Source organism: Catharus ustulatus, chromosome Z, assembly GCF_009819885.2.
Source record: "Catharus ustulatus isolate bCatUst1 chromosome Z, bCatUst1.pri.v2, whole genome shotgun sequence".
NCBI lineage: Eukaryota > Metazoa > Chordata > Aves > Passeriformes > Turdidae > Catharus > Catharus ustulatus.
In genome coordinates this window covers 12,826,395-12,852,018 of record NC_046262.2, presented here as the reverse complement: position 1 = coordinate 12,852,018, position 25,624 = coordinate 12,826,395, and the positions used below count along the sequence as shown (strand labels likewise).

The 25,624-nt window shown below is 38.5% G+C and overlaps 1 protein-coding gene across 1 annotated transcript in view; it reads left to right on the top strand.

Moving 5' to 3' along the window:
- Nucleotides 1-7,421: 7,421 nt before the first annotated feature.
- Nucleotides 7,422-25,624, top strand: part of RICTOR (RPTOR independent companion of MTOR complex 2) — an 82,305-nt gene continuing 64,102 nt past the window's right edge. The window contains exons 1-3 of the mRNA XM_033085183.1: nt 7,422-7,501; nt 7,652-7,699; nt 25,085-25,182. Of these exons, the coding sequence (XP_032941074.1) occupies nt 7,453-7,501; nt 7,652-7,699; nt 25,085-25,182 (195 nt within the window). The 5' untranslated portion in view covers nt 7,422-7,452. The remainder of the gene's footprint in view (nt 7,502-7,651; nt 7,700-25,084; nt 25,183-25,624) is intronic.

Sequence of the window (25,624 nt, the reverse complement as noted above, 5' to 3'; positions counted from 1 at the left end):
TAACAAATGTATTAAACCACTTGGTGGAGGCTTTTTTTGTTGTGGGACTTGCTACAAAGAGTATGGGGAACTGCATCTTTTCTCTTGCCACACAGACAGGTAAATATTGCTTGAATTTAAAATATTCACTACTAGGCACAAAGTAAGTATGCAAAATGTCTACACAAACATGAATGAAATGCGAATTAGATGGATACCAAGGGTTTTAAGAAACATTATACGATTTGCATTACTTCAGTAATATCACAAAATCCTACTGCTCAGGCATCAGACAAAGAAAGGAAAAATTAGCAGCGGCTTTCTTCCTCGTTTTTTTCAATTTTTTTTCTTTGGCCTGATTTCTGATTTTCAAGTTCTTAACAGGAAAAGCTGCCTGATCCTTCATTTACGTGTGGGTGTGCTTCAGGTGGAAAATGTACACAAAACACAGACACACAATACGGGGCTCTCGTCCATTTTTGCTGCTGACAGAAGGGACACACTGCCAAATTCCCTTCCCTTCTCCTGCGACTCAGCTTCTTCCATGTTCTCCTGCCTTGAACAATGTTGTCTCACACCTTCCAGCTCACACAGGTAAGCCCAGATTCTTCTTCTGTATGGATCCAAAGGAATTATATATTTTGTTACCATTACCTCCTTTCACTGGCTGAGGTGTTCTCTGTACATTTTTTACTCATTTATTGTTCCCCGTAATTATTCCTCTTTTTCTTGACTGTCTGACCATAACATTCTGTTCTTTGCTTTTCTTCTTCCTTGTTCCTTTCTCTTTTCATCCTTTTAGACTGTTCCCCTACTTCTGCATTCCTACCCCTGGAACTTTCATTTTTATTCCATTTTTAAAAGCTGCTCTGTTTAAATGCCCTTTTTTTTCCTTTTTTTTTTTTTTTTGGTGCAAGATTCGTAACTCTGTGGGTGACACCAGCAGAGGTTTAATGACTCAACAGGCACTGAGGAGACTTATAATTCTTGTATTTTGAGTTCTAGGCTGTTTATCCTACAGCATTTAGAATCAGGTCAAACATACCTTCCTCTGCCTTCTGTATTTGACAGACTCTTTCTTTAGTACTCAAGTTGGGATGCTATATATAACAAAATCCTCGAACTGCCAATTTAAACTTTAAAAAAAAAAAATCTTTTCTACCCCATCCCTTTTTTCTGTTTTTGTATTCATAATAAACTACTTGTTACTGGCTATGTAAGAGACTGAAGCCTGTTCTAATGGTTGCTGAGAATCTCCAATATCCAAATATTTCAGTATATGGATACCATGATTTGTAACAGCATTGCTGTTCAAATGTTAGCCAGTATTTGCCAACCAGTGCCCAAAGAAGATATTAATGGGCTTCTGCAGTTTTCAAGAAAAGACTGTGAGTTACAAAAAATAGTTTCTGCTGCCTTATAGATTTTATATCAGAATATATATAGAATTTATTAGAATTTTATATAGAATTTATCAGTAGATTACAAATTATCCTTACACAGAGTTTCAGCACTATTACCAAGTTTATTTGGACAGAAACAGCAGCTGTGTTTTGTAAAAGTTTTTTCCTCAGGTGTAATCATTATGCCAACCATACACAAACTAAACACCTGCTGCTTTTCACAGCTTCAATAGGATTATATACTGTGGAATGCTGGGAAAAATCTCACATGAACGGGTGCCTAAGAATAAGGCTCTACTAATTAACAATCTAGTTAGCAACCTGCCCAGTTAATCAGGAAGACTTGTTGCAGCACTTGACATTCTGTTATTTTGCCACTGATTGTTATTGCTTTAGTGCGATGCTGCTGCTGTTGCTTAATTTTCTGCTATGCACTCTCTGTTCATTTTTTAAATTTCTTCCATTATGGGGTAGTGAAGAAATATTAACACTACAAACAACTGCAATAAATTCTGATTTTAATTAATACCTTTTATTTAAGAGTACTATCTTTATGAATACCTTAGATTATGATAGTTTCCAAAATCAGAGCAATTTCAGCCAAAAAAAAAAAGAGAAATTTACTGAGCTAAAAACTTTGTTGGGTGTTGGGGATTTGTTTATAGCAAATCACATTACTTTTGCCAGCTATATTACTGATACTTAAAATAGGGCCTATAGAACTAATTTTCATTTACATAACAATATATGTAGAAATACACCTAGTTAATTGTATTTGAAAAGGTTAGCACAGGAATATATTAGGAATATAGCATATAAGCCAGAAAAGCATTCACACCCCAAAAAGCAAGCCAAGTAGTAGCAACTGCAAAATGCCTATTTATTTTTCCCCAAGCTGTTTGGTGAACATGAGACCAAAGTGGTCAAATCAAAATATCTAACATATGGATCAAGAGCTCAGCAGGAAAATATTCAGTATCCGGTTAAACTCAGTACTTACCCACTAAGGTCTTCCTTGCTTGGCTTACTCTCTGCGCTGTGCCTGGGCAGTTTGGCAACACACACCTTGCCTATAACCAGATGCAGCCCATAGCTCATCCATACTAGTTATTTAAAACTGTGCCAGGGAACATCCTTGGGCAATGGAACCTTGATAGCCTTTGCTGTTACATTGTCTAAATCAGACAGTTTTGTCTCAAGACCAGGCTGTCCAAAGAACTCCCAGCACATATTTTCAGGATATCCCTGTAACCACTTCCTTCCCCAGGTGATCCGATGAACCAGATGGATTTTCAAGGGAGTAGATGCGTGTAATATGCGATATCCCTGCTTTCACATTGCAATTCTATTTCAAGACCTCTGTCCTTCCCAATTTCACAGATTCTGCTGGGTTTACAACCCAGCCACAGCCACATTGAATTTTTCTCAGATCCTCTGGTAGCACTCACAGCAAAAAGACTCTGTTCCCAGGAGTAAGATAAATTTACATCCAGGAGGAAGGACCCTTCCTATTTCTGCTTGTTGCTGTATTACGGGGACACAGAACCAAATCTCAAGAATGGCACTTTAAAGAACTTTGATTTATATAGATTAAACTGCAAATTAATGGGGTCACTTTTTTCCCCTTGCACCTTTTCTCACATCCTCTGAAGAGGATGCCTTTTCAATCTTGCAGCACAACTCTGTCCCTAGCAAGTCCTTTTGTTGCACAGCAGGCACATAAGCCCAGAGCTGTAGCTGCATCCTCCCACACACTGCTTTCTGTCTGATGGAGATGTGACATTCACGCTTGTACCATTTTATGTCAATTGTGAAGCACAGCGAGGTCTGAGAATTTCAGTGCATGGCTGCCCCGGGGTCAGGAGTTGTGCAGGTCTGCTCTGGGATCTGTGTGTTCTTCAGAATGACCACCGGTTGTTCAGAGCTCAAATAATTTAATTTGAATCTAAACATTTGTCCAGCTGCTAAAAATGTGCTAATGAGCTGGATTCTATTTGACTGAAACAGTGGAACTTTAAACCCAAAATTTACCAGGACCCATTCTTAGACTCACAGAATTGTTTCCGTTGGAAAAGACATCTATGATCATTGAGTCCAGCACTGCCAAGTTCACCACTACATCATGTCCCAAAACACCACACCTATACAGCTCCTAAATATCTCCAGGAAGGGTGATTCCACCACTTCCCTGAGCAGCCTGTTCCAACTTTACTTTTCAGTGAATAAATTTTTCTTGATATCCAGTCTAAACCTCCTCTTCTGAAACCTGAGGCCATTTCCTCTTGCTGTATTGCTTGGAGAAGAGACTGACTCCCACCTCACTAGATACAACTCCTGTCAGGCAGCTGTGGAGATAAGGTCTCTCCCAAGCCTCCTTTTCTCCAGGCTAATATCCCCAGCTTCCTTGGCTGCTCCTCATAGGACTCCAGACTCTTCCTTAGCTCCACTGCGCTCTTCTGGACTCACTCAAGTACCTAAGTGTCTTTCTTGACCTAATTCTGAGCTGCTGCTCAGACAGACATTTTTACAGCTTGAGACATTTTTTTAACATAAGAAAAATAATGTCAAATGATTTTTGCAATGTTGTATGGACAAACCAGTATCTGATAAACTCCTGAGATACTTCATTGACTGATGGTTTCTTTACACTTTTCTTTTTTATACCTCCACTGACAGCATTTCTTAGCTGCAGATAACATATCTCATGTTTTATCATATTCCATGCAGTTTTTATGGGTTTCATGTCCAGAATAAGACTAAACAAATAGAGTGATGACAAAGACTCTTGCTAACAGTATAGAAATAGCAAAGAAGGGATGATGGTTTTAACCTTTTGGTCCCATTCACTAGATTTTCTCTTCTTCCTGCTTGTCCAATTGTTGTTTGAAATTTATCATCTATTTATAGCCAACTTCATAATATTGCAAATTAAGGAAGAGTATTACAAGTGCATTTGCATAAGATAAAATGCTCTTCAGCTTCAAATCACAGTAGCTCAGTTGAATTTGGTGAGTTAACTTCTCTGCATAGCTTGATTCAGGTTTATGTTTTTTCTTCTTCTACATTTATATGATGGACAGGCTGGTGTACATTGCACATCCATATTAATTTCCATGCAGTTTAAATGACACAAGACTGTTAAGGCTCTGCCACTAGCTTTCTTTATTTCACCCCAAAAAAGCTAAAAGCTTTCCTTTTCGATCTTTATTTTTAAATTTGTTTTAATTCTTGAAGATGTATAATTCAGCTAGTAGTATCGTCTATGGCATATGGCATATCTCTGTTCAGTATGTAAAAAAGCTGCCCCACACATGGCGGGGCAAAAGCAACAATTTTGTGATTGGAAAAGGAAGGAACAAAGCAGTTTCTTTTGGAGTGCTTTGCATGGATGCACAGAAATATGACTCAAGTTTTAGAAGCCCCTTTCCATCTTTGAACGTGCAAAAGCGTTTTACCCTGGTTTCAAGACCAACCTGCCTCTGCCAACCTCCAGGTGACACTAGAGGATTGTTATGTCTCATATGTCATGCTTTGCAGTTGGGAAAGGAAATACACCAGCAGCTCTCGGGAAATTTTGCTTTCACAATGTGTCCCTGTGTCTCCTTTTGGAGATTTACTAAACTACATAGAGAACTAAACTACATACTTTCACATAGAATTATAAAAAATGAATTAAATTGAAGCATTCTGATTTCTCATTTGGCCACTGATATATCTTTTCTTTGATTGGATTTATAGTGATTTGATGTATTGTGTGACACTGAAAGACAAAATAATAAATAGAAGAAGCTGCCACACACTGGGTCAGCTGTAATCCGTGACACACAAGCCAAGTGCAAAAGTTAATTTTTTTCCCCCTCTATATTTCTTCCCTTCTGCATACTCAGGAGCAATAATGTTTGATGAAAGTGCGTAGAATAATTGAGAGATAAAGAACTTTTGTAACTTTTTAAATGAACTTTTGTGATTCTTTCCCTATATTTGAGTGATGGCTAGAACATAGGAAAAGCTCCAAAAGCAGATCTAAATATGTTCTCTACTCTCCTAGGGTGGGAACTCCTCATGCCAGCGATGGCCACAACATTTTAAGGCCCTGACTCTCCTTGCAGCCTTATGTATGGGGCTGTTTGTGTATGTTCGTTTGTTTGTTTGTTTTGTGGGGATCTAAGTGGTAGTTAAGGTTAATGATTCTCACTCTTTTCCATTTCACCATAATGAAAAATTAAAAATCTAATGTTCCATTTCCCTTTTTTATCCCAGTTGTGGCAAGTATTAATTATACCTCAAACTTCTTTTAACACAGTCTTGTAGCTTAGCACTTATAATTGACATGACATTATTTTATGTGTCATTATCAGAAACAACCTCAATTTCTCCTGCAGAAACCAAATACAGTTAGGGTGAAAAAGACACAGGAAACTGAAGCTCCCCAAGATAAATGTAGTATTTTGATTTTTAAAGGGTGTCTGCAGCAAAAAAGTGGGAAAAGAATACCCTGGGATTTAAACATTACTCCTTTCTTAATCTCCCTCGTTGAAATATAATGTTTGGGTTCTCTTGAAATACCTCATGTCTGAGGTATGTCTGATACCTTTGTTTCTCTTGGGGAAGAAGCAAGTGTTGAATTTAGCATGAGTGCCCAAAGCTTTACATAGAGATTACAAATTTAAATCCAATTCAGACTGGGCCAATGTTTAGTGGTGAGTCAAAGTTATGTGAAAATAATTGACAATAGCAGAATTTGGAGTAAATGGAATGCAGCATTACTACCACCAGCAGCAGTTAATTTGGCATTTTCAGGAGGTCAAGGGTTCCCTGGACATGAAATCCTAAAAGACAGCCATGAGGCATATTGATGAAAAAGAGGTTTGACCTCTTCCTGTGTTATGGACAGATGAGATTTTATTGCTCAGAGCTTTTAATTTTCAGAATTTTTGGTTCCTCCAAAACATTATCTTCGTATTTAGCAAGCAAAAATCATGATGCATAAGTTCTTGAAAATTGTATTTTAAACTAACCACAATTGATATATTATAGCAGAATTCTTCTAGGTCTGGCATTAACTGATACGCCAAAAAGTTTTTCCAGTCTGTCTTACCAAATTAGTTTACTCTCCTAATTCAGAGTTGTTTCAGAAGTGCACCAGTAAGTGTAAAAATTTTGAGATGAAACCTAATGTTCATGAATACTTAATAACCCCAGATTTTTATAAGTAATGCTTGACCGAATTGAAACACCTCAAGAGAAGAGGGAAAATTCAGAGTAGAAAATGATTGACTAGAAAACAGGACAAAGAGTTATCTAAGCTTGTGAAGGTATTTTTATATGGCTGGCTACTTCCACACTTCAACTTTATAGCTGGATTTGGACTAGAGAATTTGGGATGTCAGAGCGCAAAACTTGCCTTGTCTAAGCCTGTCTATAGCAGCAGGGCATGATGTGGGGTGCTATCAGCAAGTTTAAACTTCTCCCTAAACAGAAGAGATGTCAGTGCACGGTTTCTTGCAATGGGACTTCTTTACCATTCTGGGGGTTTTAGTTTGTTTTAGTTTTTTTTAATATGTATTCATTTTATTAAGTAAGTTTTGCAAACGTAAAAGCAGTAGTAAGTGTATCAGCACTTGAGCTTACAGAGACGCGCTGCGCACAAACCAAACAAGCGAAGAAAAGCTTGTTTTTTTCCTGTTTTTTAATTACTTCACGCTTTAAAAGGCAGAAAACATCCGGCGTACAAAGCCCACGGTCACGCCGCACCCACGTGAATTACCACCTCATGACAAGGCCGAGAAACCGGGCGGGCAAACCCCGAAAGACAGGAACAAAGAAGCACACATAAATACAACCATAACAAAATCAATCAAACAACCAACCAAAACAAACAAACAAACAAACAAAAAAAAAAGGAGAGAGAGAAAGGGGAAAAAGAGTAATTTCTGTGGTCGGGCCGCTCCCGCGCCCGCGGTGAGGGGGGAGGCGCCGGGGGGGGGCGCCCTCCGCGGCGGCGGCTCCGCGCGCCTCCCCTCGCGAGAGCGGGCGAGGTTTCCGGTGTTGTGGCTGCGGGGCCGCAAACATGGCGGCGACGCTCCGCGCCCGCTCGCTGAGGCACCTCCGCATCCGAGGTGAGGAGCCTCCCGCAGGCCGCCCCGCCGGCGTCCGCACCGCCACGGTGCCCGTCGGCGCCCCCCGCCCCTCTCCTTCTTTTCTCCTCCCTGTTCTCCGCTTCTTCCTTCCCACCCGTCTAACGCGCTTCTCTCCCCCCGTCCCCGCAGGTCGGAACGACAGCGGCGAGGAGAACGTCTCCCTCGATCTCAGCCGAGGTACGGGCGGGGCGGGGGGGCCGCGCCAGCCTCGCTGCGCCCGGGGCGGGCGGGGGGCGCGGCGGAGCGGAGCGGCCTGGCGGTGCCGTGGGGCGGGCGCGGGGCCTGGGGCCGCCGCCGGGGGCTGAGCGGAGCCGCCCGCGGCTGAGAGCCGCTCCTCGGGCACCGCGGGGCCGTGCCCGGGCCGCTCCGAGGCCGCGGGGCTCCCTTCCCCCGGCGTGCGTGCTGCTCGGCCGCCGCTGGCGCTGCCCTTGAAGCCCCTGTTGCTCGCAGACGGGGTTGTTCGCAGTGCCCGACCCTCTGGCCGATCGTGCCGTGCGCCTCTCGGCAGCGGCGGCTGTTCCTGTCACCATCCCTTTTTCGTGTATCCCTGCCTGCTCTAGGCCGGCTGGCCACCCCACTTGCCCTGAGCCTCTTCTGCAAGACCAGAAGCAACTCATCTCCCCTTTTGCTTGTTAAATTGCTCCAAACATCCTCCCCTGCTCTCAAACGTGTCTCTGTGTGTCTCTGGTGGGGGGGGGGGGGGCGGGTTAAGAGGAAGGAAGCAATGCTGATATCTGCTACACGCTAAGAAGTTTTGTCTCAGACAAACAGGTACTCGTTCCCTAGCCACATGTATCAGGTACAAAATGTGCGCTTGCCTTGCTGAGTACTGAGGTAAGAGTTAGACCCTCCCAAAGAGACAGGTAAAATTCAAAACCCAAACTGGAATGTTGTTGCCTTAGAAGCAGTGCTGTTTCGTGGGACAAAAGATCCTGCTCTGGAGAGGGAACGAAATTGGTGCTGGTGTGTAACTGTTCTGCTTCAGGAGATCCAGGGTGGCTACTATGCTGAATAGATCCATTTTATGGGGAAGTAGTCAGGGAAATGACAGAATCAATGAGATAAAAGTGGTCTGTGAAATGGAAAGGAAGTAAAAATACCAGCAGTAGAACTAGTGTTTTCAGCTTGGAATTGTTGATACTGCATCATGCTTTCTCTAATTCTCTTTTCCCACAAAGTAAACTGTGTTTGGAATTATTTTATTAGACAGGTCTGCAAGTTATCTCTGTGTGCATGTATCGTATTTACAAGTGTGTTTCCATAACGGAGAAAACTGCTGGGGTTTCCTCAGTTTAAAGAAACAGACTCTTCTCATTCTATCTCCCAATGGACATGATTGCTTTAGAGAAATGCTGTCTTTAAAAATTAAAACAAGTGAAATTTTCATCAGCAAAATGTGGAATGAAGGCTTAACAGTTTAAGAACATGAAAAACAAAGTTATTACTATAAACAATGTTACCTATTTATGAAATCTGCAGAATTAGTGTTTTAATGAATGGGTTTAGTGATTTTTTTATGTTCTGTAGTGTACTGAAGTGTTTTGAGGTGAAAGAACAATGCACAAATTTTAAATGCTGGAGTGGTCATTTTGAGATGTGGTCTGTTCAAAATCTTCTAATCAGAATTCAGTAGGTGACGATCATGGTGATACTGATTTTTGCCATGAGGTGTTTTCAGCTCCCTGCTGATTCCAAGTAGTAGTAGTAGCAGTACAACTATTACATGTGTATCATGTTGTAAATGAGGCTCCTGAGTAAGGTGCAAACCACATTTTTAATATGTGTTTTCAGTTTTTTTAAATGAAAAAAGATATTTTGCAAAGTGGCAATTTATCTTCTATTAACAAAAGGAAAACCATTGGGGAAATTGAATAAGAAGCCACTTTAAATTTAGATGACAAAAACCCAACAGTTTGGGGTTTTTTGTTAGAAAAACTACAGCTGACTGATCAGTAACTATATAGCACCATATATCTGTGGTGGATATTAACTACATTTTAAAGAGGAAACAAAAGTAAGAAGCTTAAAAGTCTCAGCAAGACATTAGCTAAGCTAGATGATAACTTGATTTCAACAGTGAACACGAGTATTTGTTTTTCCAGCTGTTAAAATAGTTATGTAAGCAATTATTTTAAATATTTTGGTACCCTAATTTGGTACTAATAGCACAATGTTTTGATTCACTGTGTTGTGCAGATTGCATAGTTTTCCACAGGGCTCACATTTGTATTAGCTTAAAAGAATGTTCTAATGTTTTTTTGTTTCCTGGTACAACTGAACTTTGTGTTATTAGTATGAAATATCTGATTTGGGCAAAGTAGAGAATCACCATAAACAGAGCCTCAGCCTTGTGCTCCTAGTTACAGGGCCCTCTTTGTTACAAACACAAGAAATTGGCACTGCCTTATTTTGAATACGTTCCTGTTAGTAATGACATGACTTAGCATACAGGTGAGACCTTTACTTGTCCATACCCGTGGACTGTATAGTGACTGTACTGTCCATGCAAGAGGCCAGTGCTGTTATTAAGAATTCCAAAACAAATAATAGATGTGGGGAGAGCACTCCAGTTTGTGCTGCTCTGAGTTCTTCTTTTGAACAGTGAGGCTTGAGGAGTGCCTTGCTGCTTGCAGAGTAATCTACATTTTTCTGTATGTATTTGGCTTACTCTTTTCTGTGATCCTGGAGTGACAGGATTGCTCAAATTTTCCCAGAATGCACCTAGCTTTTTACAAATTTTTACCATGTCTGCTATACTAGGTTTGTTTTTTGGAGCTTCTTGGTGCTTTACCTTTTTAAAAATGATGCATTATGTTCATGAGAGCCATTTTGTATGATGGTGGATGCTGCATTTTGTGTGTTCATGTAGGTATGTGTGAGCTTTCTGTTTACACTTATTAGCCTGGTTAAGGAGGATAATGTAAAGTAAGTATGTGGTTTGTTTCTTTTGTTTTTTACTTTTTTGGGTTCATTTTTTGAGGGGGGGTTGTGTGTTCCTTGTTTGGGTTTTTTTGTGGTTTTGGGGTTTTTATTTGTTTGTTTTTGTGTGTGTTTTTTACTTTTTTCTGTTTATTTTGTTTCTGAGCAACTCAGCTCTGCCCATCTTCTAAGGGAATTCAGATAAATCTTTTTTAAGGATACCACTTCTCTGAAAGGCTGATCAACTCTGGAAAAATAGTTCCCAGGATAAACATTTTTGTGTATAATATCGGTATAGTAATAAAAAATTATGCAGATACAGGGTAGACTCATTGCTTTTGTCTACTTAGATCATATATAATGTATTCTGTTGATTACAAAATTGCAATTAATAATTGGGATTCAGAGCACTCATGTTTTGGCCTTGTGTTATATTACTTGCTCAGAATAGAACAGAAAAGGAAAAGGAGGACAGACTCACCACCAGTACAACTCCCACTGCAGTCATCTGGAAGGAATTAGCAATGGGATGAGAGAGATTGGTTTAATTAGACTACTGAAATCAAGCTCGTAACTTCCTAAGGCCAGAAATGACAATTGGAGGTATCAACCAGATTAGTGCATTTGGTAGGAATTTTTCCACTGACTTTGGTTGTGGTTGTATATATAACCATAATACAAAACAAATATTGTGCACCTTTTCTTTTCTGACTGTTTCACAGGCTTTTGAAGCTTAATCACGGAAGCACATATATCTCCTGGAGCTCTGGGCTCTGGTAAAAGAATGTGTAATCCACACTTCATTTGCTTCTAAGTTTTTGCAGGAAGGTTGGACGACATGACCTTGAAAGGTCCTTCTCAACCTAAACCATTATGTGATTCTCTGCTCACCTCTGTAACTGAATCACCTTTTACTGCTGGGTGACCGACACCTCTTCCTTTGTTGGAATTTTAGCTGTTGTCCTTGGGTGCTGAAGGCCTAAATAGTATAGAACTTGGCTAGTTGAGAGCAGTCTCATGGTTCATTATCTGTAGTCCAGCTGATCTTCCTTCAAGGGATCTCTGTTTTCTTGGAATCCTGTAGATCAGAGGTTGTACTGGCTCTTAGGAACTTTTCAGAGCTTGGTGTAGGGATGCCAACTGCACACTGAAGTTGAGTAGAGTGCTGTTCATGTCTGTATGTGTTCATTTCCTCCTTTTTGAGGGTAACAGTCTTCACTTGCTGATAGCGTACTCTTTAAGCAACTGAAATGTACCTATCTCAAGCAGCAGTACTTTGATTTACTATTCAAAAACATGCATTAGAAGATTCTATTTTGGTTTATCAACTTGTACAACTGATTCTCTCTATTTTGTAGATGTTAAGTCTTCTGACTAACACGGGACATACATGAACAAAGCAACAGCTGAGAAAACTGGTTGGTTTTTTTTTCTCCCTGACACTGATACCACAGAATTGACTAGTGTTATCTGAGAAAATACTCTTTTTTCCTTTTTTGCCTTCATTTCCTCCTGTCATGTAGGTAGTAATAAAACTTAAAGGAGTTCCATTTAACTTTATGAGGTCTAAATGGTGTTAATTTTCTTACTGTGCTTGCATAATTTTAAACCATGTAGTATTTCATTCCATGTTCCCACATGGTAAATCGTAATGCATTGCATGCAGGGCAAACATCTCAGGATGCTATTTGCAGTTTACAGCCCACAGAAATGTCGGACATTTTTAAGGGTTATTTGTGGGATAGTTAAAGAAGGCTGGATGAATTTTGTTTCCAAAATCAGCTTGAGATTTGATGACCATACTGTTTCCAACTTCTTTCATCAGTATGGAAGAAGCAGGGAGGAACAGAGCACACATCTGATACCAAAAGCTTGAGTAGTGGGGGAAGGAGAAAAAAACCCTTTTGGATTGCTTGCAGCGTGGCAGTAGGGAAACCACTGCAGAGATAGCAGCTGATGCATACTTTTGATGGCTCTGGGGCAGTTTTCCCACTCTAATGGCAAGTCAGAAAGCCTTTAGGTGGTTCTTTGTGTACTCATGAGAAATGTGGACTCGCTTGAAAATGTGGAGAAGTGGGGCTCCACCACACCATAGAAACTGTTTTTAAAATAGCACCTTTCACCCTCACTCTGCAGTATGCCATCATTTTCATGGGTAGCTGTAGCAGGATGCTGTGCTTGAGCAGGTCACACAGAGCAATAGGTGTTTTTGTTCCCTTGTTTAGAATCTGTAACAGAAACTGTAGCAGTTGTAAGAAGGTAAATTAGTAATATATTTTGTTCAGTCTCCTGAGGCACAACACATGAAACAGTTGGGCAAAAACTATTGGAGAGACCTCTTGCTTTGCTAACCAAGAAATGTTGTGCTGTGTTATTTTTGTATGTTGAAGTTTTTTGTTATATAGGGAGAGCAAAGAGAAGGTGATCAATGATTATGGCCTGCTAACTTTTCTGGCAATGTGTAAGCTTTTGATAGGTTTTAAAAATATGGGAGTTAAATTGCTGAGTACATGCGCTTCAGAATTAAGTCATACACTTAACTTTCCTGTCTGCACTTGTGCTTACACTTATGCTTTAGTTGAGCGTTGTTTTGGAATTGTATAGTGCATTGTCCCAGTTAGATTAATAACACTTTTGTACCTTTGGCTTTTCTTCCTAAGCACCGCTTTTATAAATCTTAAGACTTCTCAGAGCTACTAAGATGGTGTGTGCGTAAAATATTTCCACTTTTCATTTCTTCAAAACAGGAACAGCATTTTTAATGAAGGAAAAATTTTAACAAAAGACTTCTTTAAAATCTTATGGCTTGCTTATCTGTTGTTAAGATTTCTCTGAGAATTGGGTACTACTATGTCTTTGAAGATCTGCACTCATATCTGTCTTTAAAGTTTTTGCGTACAGCACCTCTAAATTTGTTTTTGTGTGTGGGTTCTTTGTTCTTGCTGCTGTGGTCAGAGAATAAGATCTTGTACTTTCTATTATAGGAGATTATTCTGTGATTTGGACCAGTATCAATATACTGATCCAAGCACCTTCTTAGATGTTTAAGCAGTGCTGTGTTTTCACGTGTCTTCAACATGCTTCCCTCTTCCCCAAGTCTTGAAGTATCAAAATATCCTGCTACCTTCTTGATGTAGTCCAGTCTTTGTCATAAATGTTATTCAGTTTTTTTTGTTGCTTTCCAGCATCCCACTTAAAGGTTAGAGCAATGCCTAGCTTCAGCATTTTTTTTTGTTAGAACCTATCCAGTATAGGAGCACACCCCCATCATAAATGCGGTAAACAAGGAAACTGTCAACCATCTCCTGTCCATGAAGAAATGCATTGCTTGCTCAAACTGATGACCTTCATCTGTACTTTACCAGTTACCTAGCAATCTCAGAAGTTTTACCCTAATCACGTAGAAGAGATGCTTAACATCAGGTACAGTTATTTTTCTTTAAAGTGGAGAAAAGTGAAATAGTCATAGTTAAAATTGCAGTTTTCCTACTCTTAATATCCATACAAACTCAGACACTGCAAAAAAGAGCAATGCTCAAAAGCTTTACAGGACAGGTTAAGAGCTGGTGTTGAAATGATGACTAACTTGGGGGAATGTACTGAAAAGTCAGATAAGTTTTTCTCAACTTTTGTACTAATAGAAACTCATTCTGAGATTTCTTTTTTAAAACAGTAAATGGCACAAGTCATCTACTTTTAATACTAGCTACCTTCTTGCAACTAAGACAGGAGCATGTGTCTTGAGGCTTAGATAACTACGCAAAAGATCAGATAAAGTAAGAAGTTTGCTTTTCTGTGGAAGTGTTCTACCGGTGTGCAGACAGGCAGATGCTTATACAATAGCTCAGGTGAATTTGCATGCTGAGCAGTGCTCCTGTGAATAGTTCTGATACAGAAGGGTAGTGACGTAGCACTGCTACACACATGCTGATTGATATTTGTCAAATCTTTAACTGGAGCACTTGAAACTCTCACAATAAAATGTATCTATTCTAGTGTAAGCATCTCTAATGTTGGTATATTTGTATATGTTGCAGAAATGATTGTTTTTCATTTACCTGTCATCTGGTGTGGTGATGGAAAATTTTGGAAGCAAAACTTCAGAACATGATTAGTGAAAAGTGTACTCATCAAATCTTCGCACCTGATGTAAAGGAGGGAAACTGGTAAAGATGCATAAATGAGAAAATGTAGTAAAAAACTCCAAACCAAACACAGAACCCAATCCCAGTAAGAAAAAATTACTTATATTTTTTAGTTACGTGACTAAATTTTGCTAGCACATACTTGAAAGCTTTCTAGCTGTCAGTGGTGGCTTGCATATGTTTGGGTAAATAAATATAATGAGGAAATCTCTTCATCTAAATTCTACCTGAGCAACAATAACCATTGAGTCAATGCTGTTTATTAAAAAATTAACTTTACTGATAGCCTTTATGAATGTTTTCCTAAAAGGGGAGATTTTTTTTTTTTTTACTAAATTTAATTTCTAAATTTAGTGTTTTTGTCTTTCACTAGACATCTCGAAGCTCATTTTAGTAAAAGTACTATTTACTGCTGTGGATTTGGGTGCATCTGAAAATTCACTCAGGTGGTTGCTCCTCCAACATTTCAGAAATACAGTTTTAAGTTTGTTTGTTTACTAGAAGTTGTCTGAGATGCAAAATAAATTTTTTTTATTCTGTTTCAGTTGGAAAAGTAGTTAGAGAACGTAATTTATAGATGACACTTTCAGTAACCTTTTAACTCCAAGAGAAAAAAGGTGGCAAAATGTAAAGATGACCGTTACTTGCCATCTTTGGAATGGCTCCTGTTTGTTAGCAGTTGTTTAGCTGAAATGAAGTACATCTCTGTGCCCTATTTGCATAAGTGTTCATTGTGAGCTACCTCTGTTGATTTGAGACTACAGAATGATCGGTAGGAGATACTTTTGCATGGAGTTAAGGTATTTAAAGTGAAACATTGCAGACTTGATTTATGGAAAAATACACAATAATTATAAGTGTAGCAAAGAATGATTTCATTAATCTCTTCGTGTAAAAGGTGCGTGGTGAACAGCTCAGGGATTTTGTTTGGGTTTTTTAGCTGCAGTGAAGATAGCTTCCTGCTTAAAGTGTACGTAGACTATAAATAAATACCTATATTTAAAAATAATTATTTCACAAAAAGAGAAGACTATCAAGAACAGCTGTTGCCTAGAAATTAATTATTTAAAAACAAATTAATCAATCTGTAAGTAATCTTATTCCTTTGTTACCTCTGAGCATCAGTGAAGTCAGAATTCAATTTGAGCAACCTCATATCTAGAGAATTTAGAACATGTTCATCTCCTCTTTTATGCAAACCATATGTGTGTGTTGTGGGTAGACTTCTGGGTTTTTTTCATGAAGTACAAAAAATGAAATAGAAAAAATCTTGCTGTTTCTATAAATGTGGCATTTGCAGGTCAGTTTTTAGCTTAGCCTGTTGCTTCAGCGGCATAGGCTTTTCTTAGTGGAGATTGACCAATAGATTAAGTGTCTTTTGTCTTCAAAGAATTGTATTTAGTACTTGTGAAACCTATAAATATGACTGACACTTCCTGTCCTTTTTCAGGAGAAAGAGTAGAAGTCTTGAATGGTCACAGCAATGTGACTGTATTAGCTGTGTGACACAAGGGCATGTCTGATTCCTTAGTATGAGGGTATGAAACCTGCAAATATCATCAGTCAGGGCTGTTTTGAAATCTTCTGGTTATATAGCATTTTAGGATGGGGAAATTAGTGCATTTTCCACAGTTTAAATAACTCGTGTCAGTGCTGTTTGTGAGTTACTTGTAGTTTCTAATTGTGCCTTTTTGTTAATGTTTGAATTTGAGTATGTTACCTCTTTGGTCCTTCCATGTCATGCAAATTGGCCTTCCTGTCTTGTTTGGCAAACTGGGTGATCCTACATCTGCTAATGTGATGGACTACTTGCATGATATCCTAAGTGACAGGATATTTCTGGGGACAGTGGCTATTTCCTGACAGCTTTGAGTTTATTAGTAAGAACCATGTAACATTAATGCTTTCAGGTTCTTGAACTATTAAAATGATGCAGAGAAGAATCAGATTCATAATTGATAAAACAGTCTTAGAATTCGATCATATTTCGGTTTGATAATATTCAGAGAAATATGTGATCAAAATGCCCTTGAGTGATTTTGAAAGCAGATTTGCCTGGTCCACTCTCCAGGTTTTAGTTGCGAGATGCTAGAAAGGCACAGGTTTTTTTTAAACAACAGAAAATTATGACCATCCTGATACTTCTTCTTCTAGAAGTGGTGGCAGAAAAGGAGAAAATGGATTGGAAGAACTGAAGATAATTTTCTAAACCATTACAATAAACTTGCATTCACCATTCAAATCTGTTGTTGATGTGGGAATTATTAATTTGATTTGTGTACCGACATAAGCAATTTTGTACATCTGGGAAAAACTCTTTACTGGCTCTTGACCATAAGAACAGTTGTACTGGGTCAGACCATAGGAACAGTTGTACTGGGTCACTCCAACCTTGGCAGTAGTTGATAATTGTTGCAGAAAAGAGAGCAGAACAACAGGGCAAACAAATGCATAGTCACACAGTTATGGAATGTTCCCCAACCTCCAGCATTTTGACCCTCTGTGTTTTTTGTCTCCTTTTTCTTTTAAACATCTAAGCTTTTGAATGTTTAGTGGAGGTTCTTCCTGAATTTAACTGTATTTCAGAATAATTTATATTTGTATATTATTAAGTGGCTGTGATAGAAATTTTAAGACGCTCTAATTCCAGTTTGGTTTTAGTAATGATAATATGCAGCAGTTATAGTTTGTATCTTGTTGTGCAGAAAGATGATGTTCTGGTGGTATTTTTTGAGGGGCGAGAGGCGGGGGAACTGGGCATAAGTTTATAATTCACAGACTTGATACATATCAAGATTATTGATATGATTCTTGTCATCAACATCATGTCTTTCTGGGAGTTGACAATATAACTGTAAATTTAAATGGAGGACTAAATGAAACATTTTCTTTCTATGAATAGACAAGTTTTTATTAAAGAATTGGTTTTGAATATGCCTTGGTACTTTATGTAATCTTAACTAATACTATTTAATACTATTTTTATAATTGGTCTTTGAGGAAGCTTATGCAGAACACTAGGTTTTGTATGGCTGTAGAGCATTTAAAGATTAGTTTGTTTGTCAAAAACTATATGTAATTAATTTTCAAGTTAGCCTTGTAGTTATCCTTTGGAACAGTCCTTCAGTTTTCTCTCTCTGTCCTGGGAAACCTCTTAACATTTCAACTATGAAACCCATTTTTTAGACATTTTAGCAGTAAAGCAATGCTGTTTACAAAGCTTCCATACTAGATCACACATTGGGAATAATAAACATAGTTCCATGGTGAGGATGTAAGAATGACTTTTCTACAGGAATAATCTCAATGTCTTGGTTAGAAATAGCAAGACAATAGACAATAGTAAGACGATATTTTGGAAAATAGTCTTTTTTGGAACTACTCTTCAAGCTGACTGCAACACCAGACTGTTTATTTCCTGCCACCTTTATATGTACTTAGGAATATTGAAAATAAAAACAAAAAAGGTCCTTTAATTTACAACATTTATGCACATCTGCAAAAGAGAAATATAATCACAGTAGGCATTTGAATTTTACTTAGTTGTAAAGTTGTAAAATTTTTATGGTACAAAGTATTTCCCACCTTATGGCTTCAAGTGTGATAGCAGAATTCTGTGATCATAGAGGATATCTATTTGGCTTGGTATTCAGTATCTTTTTCAACATAACTACATTAACTTAATACTACAAACAGATGAGTTTTTATGTTTTTACGTTATAAATTGAGACATACCTTCAGTCTAAACATGTATTACTGTGTTATTGAAAATCACATGTTGAGTGTGAAGTATTAATGCACTAATTTTTTTTAATCTGGTGAAGTAGAGTTAATGTGTTAATACAAATAATACAGGAGTGATCTGTGTCATGTAGCTTGTTTTTTTAATGTAACTTTCTCATCTTTCATATTCTCAGGTTTTTTGTGCACTTCCCACATTTTGAATTAAATATAAATTAAGAATACTTTAATATCAAGAAGGTTACATAATTATCCTCTTTTTTTTTTTTTGCAGCAAGTTGATAAGGATATGACTTACCATTGATATCTCATTTCATTATTAAAGGTTTTGATTAATATGTGTTTTAGGAGGCTGATTGCTTACCATATAGTCTTACATAGGCACCTCTAAGTAACTGATTTCTAATGTCTCACTGCTTTTAATGACTGATAACTTGTAGTGTCAGTGGAAGTGGAGAACAGTGCATTATTATTTCTAGTTGGTACATTTCATTCAACTTCATTTTGGCAGCATGTACTTTAACCAGCTACTAAGAACAGCTTGACAATATGTAATTGCATGGCACTTAGACTTTGAAAATACCTAAGAATTGTAGAGGTGTATAGGAGGTTCACCAGATTTATCCATTTTCCAATCATTACTATGATTCTTTCTGTAAGAGGACCTCTTGTGTTTTTAGGCGATAGTGAGATGCTTGACTGTAGTGAAGTTACAACTTTCTTCTTTAAAGGAACTGTTTAGAAGGGTTTAATCTTTTATTTCACGTTTTGGCCTTGTGATTCTAACTGGTGTGACATCAGCCGCTAGTGCAGTCTCTCACTTGAGAGTTATGGTATATATATACATTGACTACTGTTTACAGTACTGTGTACTGTTTTAGCACCTACCAAGTGATGCACATAATACACACTCCTCAGTTTAACTCGTGTCTGACTTCAGAGCTACTGAATTATTTGTGTGCTAAAGCCTACCATTCTTTTTTTTTTTTTTCTGTTTCATTCACATGTGCATAACAGTGCAGCGAATTGGCGTGCTTCTAGCATACTGAATGTGGTCAAACAATGCTGCTAAATCTGTCAGGCAAAAGGAGTCGTCACTTGTGCTAATATAGCTATTGCTGGTCCTATTTCATCCCTGCATTAGATGGAACGCTAGCTGTTTTGTGTAGCTGGACCTCTGTCGTGTTCTTTCTCTCTGGAGAATGGGATCTGTCAGAATGCATCATGGTTCTGACTGGGGAAAAACAATGTCACAGTCCTGAAGGGGTGAAAAAATGAGTCAAGCCTTAAAAGGTCATGAGAGTTTAGAAACAAACAACAACACAACATTGGAGATTTTTAATATACAGTGTATGTGAATTACTTCTAGGCACAGAGAACCATGGAGTTATTGAGGGTAGAATTTTAAAAAAACACTAACTTTACTCTTTGCTAAAGGTTATAATTTTATGTACAGGGTGTTAATGCAAAGAATTGTGGGTGGGAAACTGTGTTTCGTGTAACAGGAGTAAGCAGAACAACTACTGCCACTTCAAAGTTTTTGCTGTCCAACGAAAAGCAGACAGAGAGAAAATGAGAATAAATGATGAGTAAGCTAAGCTGTTGCTGCAGGACACAAGTGGGCTGACTTGCAAGTTTTGTATGTATCAACAAGTTTTTAGATGACATTTGAACAAAGTGGCTTTGTATACAGTAATTGGGACAACTTGCCAGTTGTAAAGTGCAGGTAAAAAAAAAAGGTGCCTTTTTTTCTACTGAGTGTCATGTGGAACAGGTATGTCTTATTTCCACCACTCTACCTGTGAATGGCTTAGTGGCGCAGCTACTTCTGAGTGGGTTTTATAAGAATTTAGTATTCAGTTTGAGCAAGAAAAGGATTCTGTTGAGATACTTGACAAGATAATTTTATTGTGAATTTGAAGATGGGTGCTGAAGTAGTGTAAAGGTGAAGGGTGTATTATACAGTGGGAAAGGAGAGGGAAGGAAAGTAAGGGAAGGGGTTGTGCATCTTTTGTCAGAAGAAAGCTGGAAGATCAGTTTAGTCATTTTGCAGAGCTCCACCCTCAGAAGCACCATGGGAAAGAATGTGAAGCTATTTAATTGTTGCTGTGGGCCAGCTGGATATCATAGAATCATTTTGGTTGGAATTGACCCTTCATAATTGAGTCCAGCCATAAACCTGACATTGCCAAGTTCATCACTAAACTGTGTCCCTAAGCGCCACGTCTGTGCATCTTCTAATTACCCCCAGGGGTTGTGACTCAGCTACTTCCCTGGGCAGCTTGTTCCAGTGCTTGATAACCCTTTTGGTGAAGAAATTTGTCTCAGTAAGAGTCAGCATACCAGTAATAAATGAAGTGAGTTCAGGAAAGAATAGACTTTTGAGGGGGTCTTAGTAAGAAGCGTCTCTTCTTGGTGTTTTGTTTTATATGCAAAACAGGAACTTCTGAGGAGCTAGAGAGTAAGAGCTAAGAAATCACTACAACAGTGATATGAACTGGCGTCTTTAATGCATACAGCGCCATTTAGCTCAGTGGGCTAGAGCATGGTGGTAGTAACACCAGGATTTTGAGTTCAGTCCCTGTATGAGCCATTTACCGAAGAGTTAAAGTCAGTGATTCTTTTGGATCCTAAAAACAAAACAAGACAAAAAAGACAAAATGAAAGGACAACAAAAAATCTTTCTCAACACCCAGATGAACTGTTAACCTTGACAGTGAAATGTTAAGGCTGTGATATTTCTTTGGAAGATCAGTCTGTGATTTTACACTGTGCATTTTGCAATTTCTGCATTACTCAGTACTTTATAGTGCCTTTGTAAGATTTTGTGACAGGAAGATAGACAGTGCTGGTTCTGATCTGTGATTACAGGAAAGCCACATGGTTTGGTTTTTAGAATCCAGAATGTATTTAGTCTGTTTCCAAGCCCATTTTAATGTGAGGGACAGACTAGCAAAAGTCTGAGTTGCTGTTTGTGTAGTCAAATTGGTTTGTTTAAATTCTTTTACATCTGTGACATGAAATTTTTTCTTAGGCCTGCCTACCTTCCTTACTGGCTTTACTTTTACTAAAAATGAGTCACACTTCAGTAAGTAATACACATTTTCTACTTCTTTGTAATGTATGATGCATTTTCAGAAGAAGGAAAAACAAGATAGCCAGTCTTTCCTTGTAGTTAGTATGGCACAGTTATTTTGTTAAATTTTTTGTAGGATACTTTTTGTGAGAAATCTCTTCTGAAATTTGAAACAAAATTTCACCTGGCAATATTTGACCAAAAAGGCTTCTGTCATTTTAGTTCCTTCTGAGGTCATATACTATGAAAGGGTGTTTATTTCTTTACTGTCTTATTTTTCTGCAGCAGTATTGGTTTTAATAGATTGAACAGTGAGACAGCTAACTTGCTGTATTTATATTTTCAGTGCAGTAGTGGAAATGTCTGTCATGTTCTCAGTTTTCTCACAGTTTTGTAGCTTTTGCTCTGGAGTTCCCCAGTTTGCTTCAAATTACTTATCTGCTAATAAAGCTGCTGGGAAATACCTGACTGCCTGCTAAGCACCACAAACATGTCTTTCCTCAAATTTTTCAGTCTCTATAAATGAGTTTTTCCTCAACTGAAAGAGGGCATGGTAAGAAAAAAACTGCTGTAACTGCAGCTTTTCATGCAAAAATAGAGGAAAAAGGTTTTAGTATACATTTTATTTAGGTGTCCTTATTATACAGATCTGTCATTGCTACAGAATTGTTAATATGGCAGATTGTAGTATCATCATATCCTTATTTCTTCACATCCAAACTGACTGCCTTTTGTCAAAGAACAATTCAGGTCCTTCTGAGTTAATGCCAGCTTTATGAGATAGCCAGATAAGAAACTCCATTGCCATTGTACAGGAAGTTTTCTGGGCTAGTGCCGTAGTCTTTCTTGTTGACAAGGTGAGCTTAGTTTATTGTGCATATGTAGGCATTTGCACTTTCAAAATTAAAAATGTACTTTCAGTCACTTTGGAAAGTTATGTTGCTCTGAAAATGCTCACCTGGGATCTTTCTTGTGGCATAATGGGGAATTCTACAGGTCCAAAAGTGTTGAGAGCCAGGGAAATTCCCACATATGATACAAACTATTTGTAGTGGCATAACAATCCAAACTACTTGCTTTCAGTGTGCCACATCAGTGAAAGTGTTCAAGGCCAGGTTAGACAGGTCTCTGAGCAACCTGATCTAGTTAAAGATTCCTTGCCTAATGGCAAGGGGCTTGGAACTAGGTGATCTTTAAGGTCCTTTCCAATCCAAACCATTCCACAATTTTATGTGGCTTGTGCTATTGCAAACCTCTTAAACTGAGTTAAGCCCTGGAAAAGCAAATTATTCAGAGGAATCCCACTCTTGGTATAGATCCAGTAAGATTCTCACTGTCTCTAATTCCTGTAATCATGCCAAAGATTTTTTTTTCTTTTTTCTTAGGGATGCTCATATTCCAATTTAAATTCAAAGCTTTTAGATATCTGGTTTTACTGCGCATACTGCACAGCAGTGCAAGATATCTGTGTCCATACTTGTGTGTCTGATGGTTGACTTTGCATCTGCTGTGAGTAGATTTGTTGAAAAGGATCTTTTGCATCAAGCTGGTGCTAATAGAAATTGATGCCTATGTTCAAGAACATCCCTTGTCTTCCCAAAATCTCACTGATCCTTTGTTGAAAATTACCAGAATTAAATGGTGTGACAGTAGCATGTCTCTACATGTGCTGGACTTTCGTTTTTAACACCGTATTCAATACATTTGATTACCTTAACCTTGAGTAGGCATCTAGCAGCTAATCAAGCTGATGGCATTTGATTTCATTGGCTGATAGACAAAATATTCATTGACTACAGTGTGTTGAAAGGTTTGTACACTGCAATTGGGGTGCCTACCTGTAAGTGTCCTAATTTTAAATAATGTCTTGATTCCTGATGATGGTGCAAATACAGGTCTTGTCTGTCCAAACACATTCTGGATATATCCTAGTAAGATTGCTTGCTTTTCTAAATTTGTCTAAGTTTCTAAAGTACAGGAAGTGATATAAAAGTATGGTTTGTAGAGAGGTAGTGAAGATGATGCTTTCTTTACATCTCCAGTGCTTGATTTCCTTTGCATAACAGTAAATACACAAACACACTTTTAAAAAGAGCAGGAAGGTAGAAGACTGTATATATGCCACAAACTCAGCTGTAGCTGTTCCATTCTGCAGTATGAGGCACATTTTTCTTACCAAAGTTAGTGTGGGACACCACACGCAAAAACTATCTTTGCTGTTTTTAGATGTCTGGTGTTTAGGCTTCATCTAAAGACTTCGTTTTGTGTAATGTAGTTACAGTAATTTTGCGACTATAAGGCGCATCCTTTTGACTAAAATTTTGACCCGAACCTGCAAGTGCACCTTATATATGGACAAAGTTCAGAAATTTACCGACCCAGAAGTGCGAACCGTGAGCCGCGGGGGGAGCTGGCAGGGCCGCGGCTGCCAGGTGCAGGTAGGCCCGCGGTGCCATGGCAGCTGAGTGCAGGCGGGGCCTTGGCCAGCAACAGCGTGGGGGGAGCCAAAGGCAGATCCTCACCGCAAAAAAAAATGTGCGCCTTATAGTCCGGTGTGCCTTACATATCAGCAAAAGTTCGGAAATTTGCCAACACCCGGAGTGTGCCTTGTAATCCGGTGCACCTTATAGTCGTAAAATTACTGTATTTCTTCTTTTTGGTAATGTTTTACTTTCAATAGTTTACATCTTCAGGATAGCCTTGATTTTTTCATTTATCTCAAACTGCTGATACCTATCCTCAGTGTCTAATCTAAAACTCCATGAGAATCCTTCATTAAATATGTCCCTTTAAAAACTGCCCTGCCACAGTACCACCACCTGCAGAACTTTTTGGAATGTGTGTTAGAGTAGCTCCCTGTGCAGCTCCCTGGGCCCAGCCCCACTCTATGCTGCTTGCTCCACTCTGCCTCAATTTCAGCCTTAATTCCAAAAGTGGGACAAGAGTGTCTCTTCTCATCATGGTACTAGTTTTCTGTTTTTCTAGCGGAATGCAGGGTCATCAGTTGGTGTGTGAATAGTGGTTTGTGGGTTGGCTTTTTTTGTTCGTCTTTTCTTGTTGGGATGGTGGATCTTTAAGAAGAAAGAAGATGTTCTTAAGCCTTTTGTTTACCCTGTAGTTCACTTCCCATGTCACTGGAAAGGCCTAGCCCTCTATTTAAAGCACCATTGTGGAAAGTAATTAGTGTGGAGAGCAGAAAAAAGGTCTCATCTTTCCAAAATCCCACCAACCCTTTGTCTAGAGGGGAAAAAAAGGAATAATGTGGTGTGTCAGTAACATGCTATATTTTAACTTCTGTTTTCAGTTTATTTTGCCTTTAAATTACAAGGGGATTGAGGGTAAAGCTGTTCACTTACAAGATGTAGGGATTGACCTTTCGGATACTAAATGGATTTCTTTGTCAACTGCAAAGCTAAGATACTGATTAAAATCTGCTTTAAAGTGAGAGTGGTGCTCTTCCATTCTTTCGCATTTATTCTACAGAACTCAAGTATGACTGGTTTTGGTCCCTAGCATAAAATCAGGTTGATGCTTTTTGGAGCAAAAGTGCTCTACATCCATATCTGAGACCAGAAGAGTACCAATTATGTTTATGAAACTGCATATTGAATGTATGTTTAGATTTTTCTTTTTTTATTTTTTCTTTTACTGTATCTGCTAATGCTCCTTTTTCTTTTGCAGATCCTTGTGATAATATGAGAGAGATTCTCCAAAATGTGGCCAAATTACAGGGCGTGTCAAATATGAGAAAACTAGGTCATTTGAATAATTTTACTAAGGTAAGAGCTCAAATACTGTCATAGAACAAGTGATTGTACAGCTAAAATGTTTCTTATTTACTCAGACATTGGCTGGAACATTAATGAAATTGCTTAATGTCACAGAACAGTATTTGAAACCTATATACTGTTGGAAAGTAAGGTGTCAAATAAGGATGAGAAAACAGGTGAATGCAGAGTTATGCTGAAGTTTGCATACCTGTCCTGTTGGCTGAGTTTTTGTAGTATTTTAGTGCTTAGAAGATGGAAATAGTTCCCAATTATGGGTTAAGTTGCGTAACTAGAGCTAAAGATTTGGTTCCTGCTGTGCAGAATTGAAATCAAAACTATAAAATGCCAGACTTACTGAATGTAAACTGGTAGAGCATGGTGAAGGGGGGAGAACTGTATCCGTGCACATTATATACAACGTTTTTGACACTAACAGAATTGGAGCTGTAAC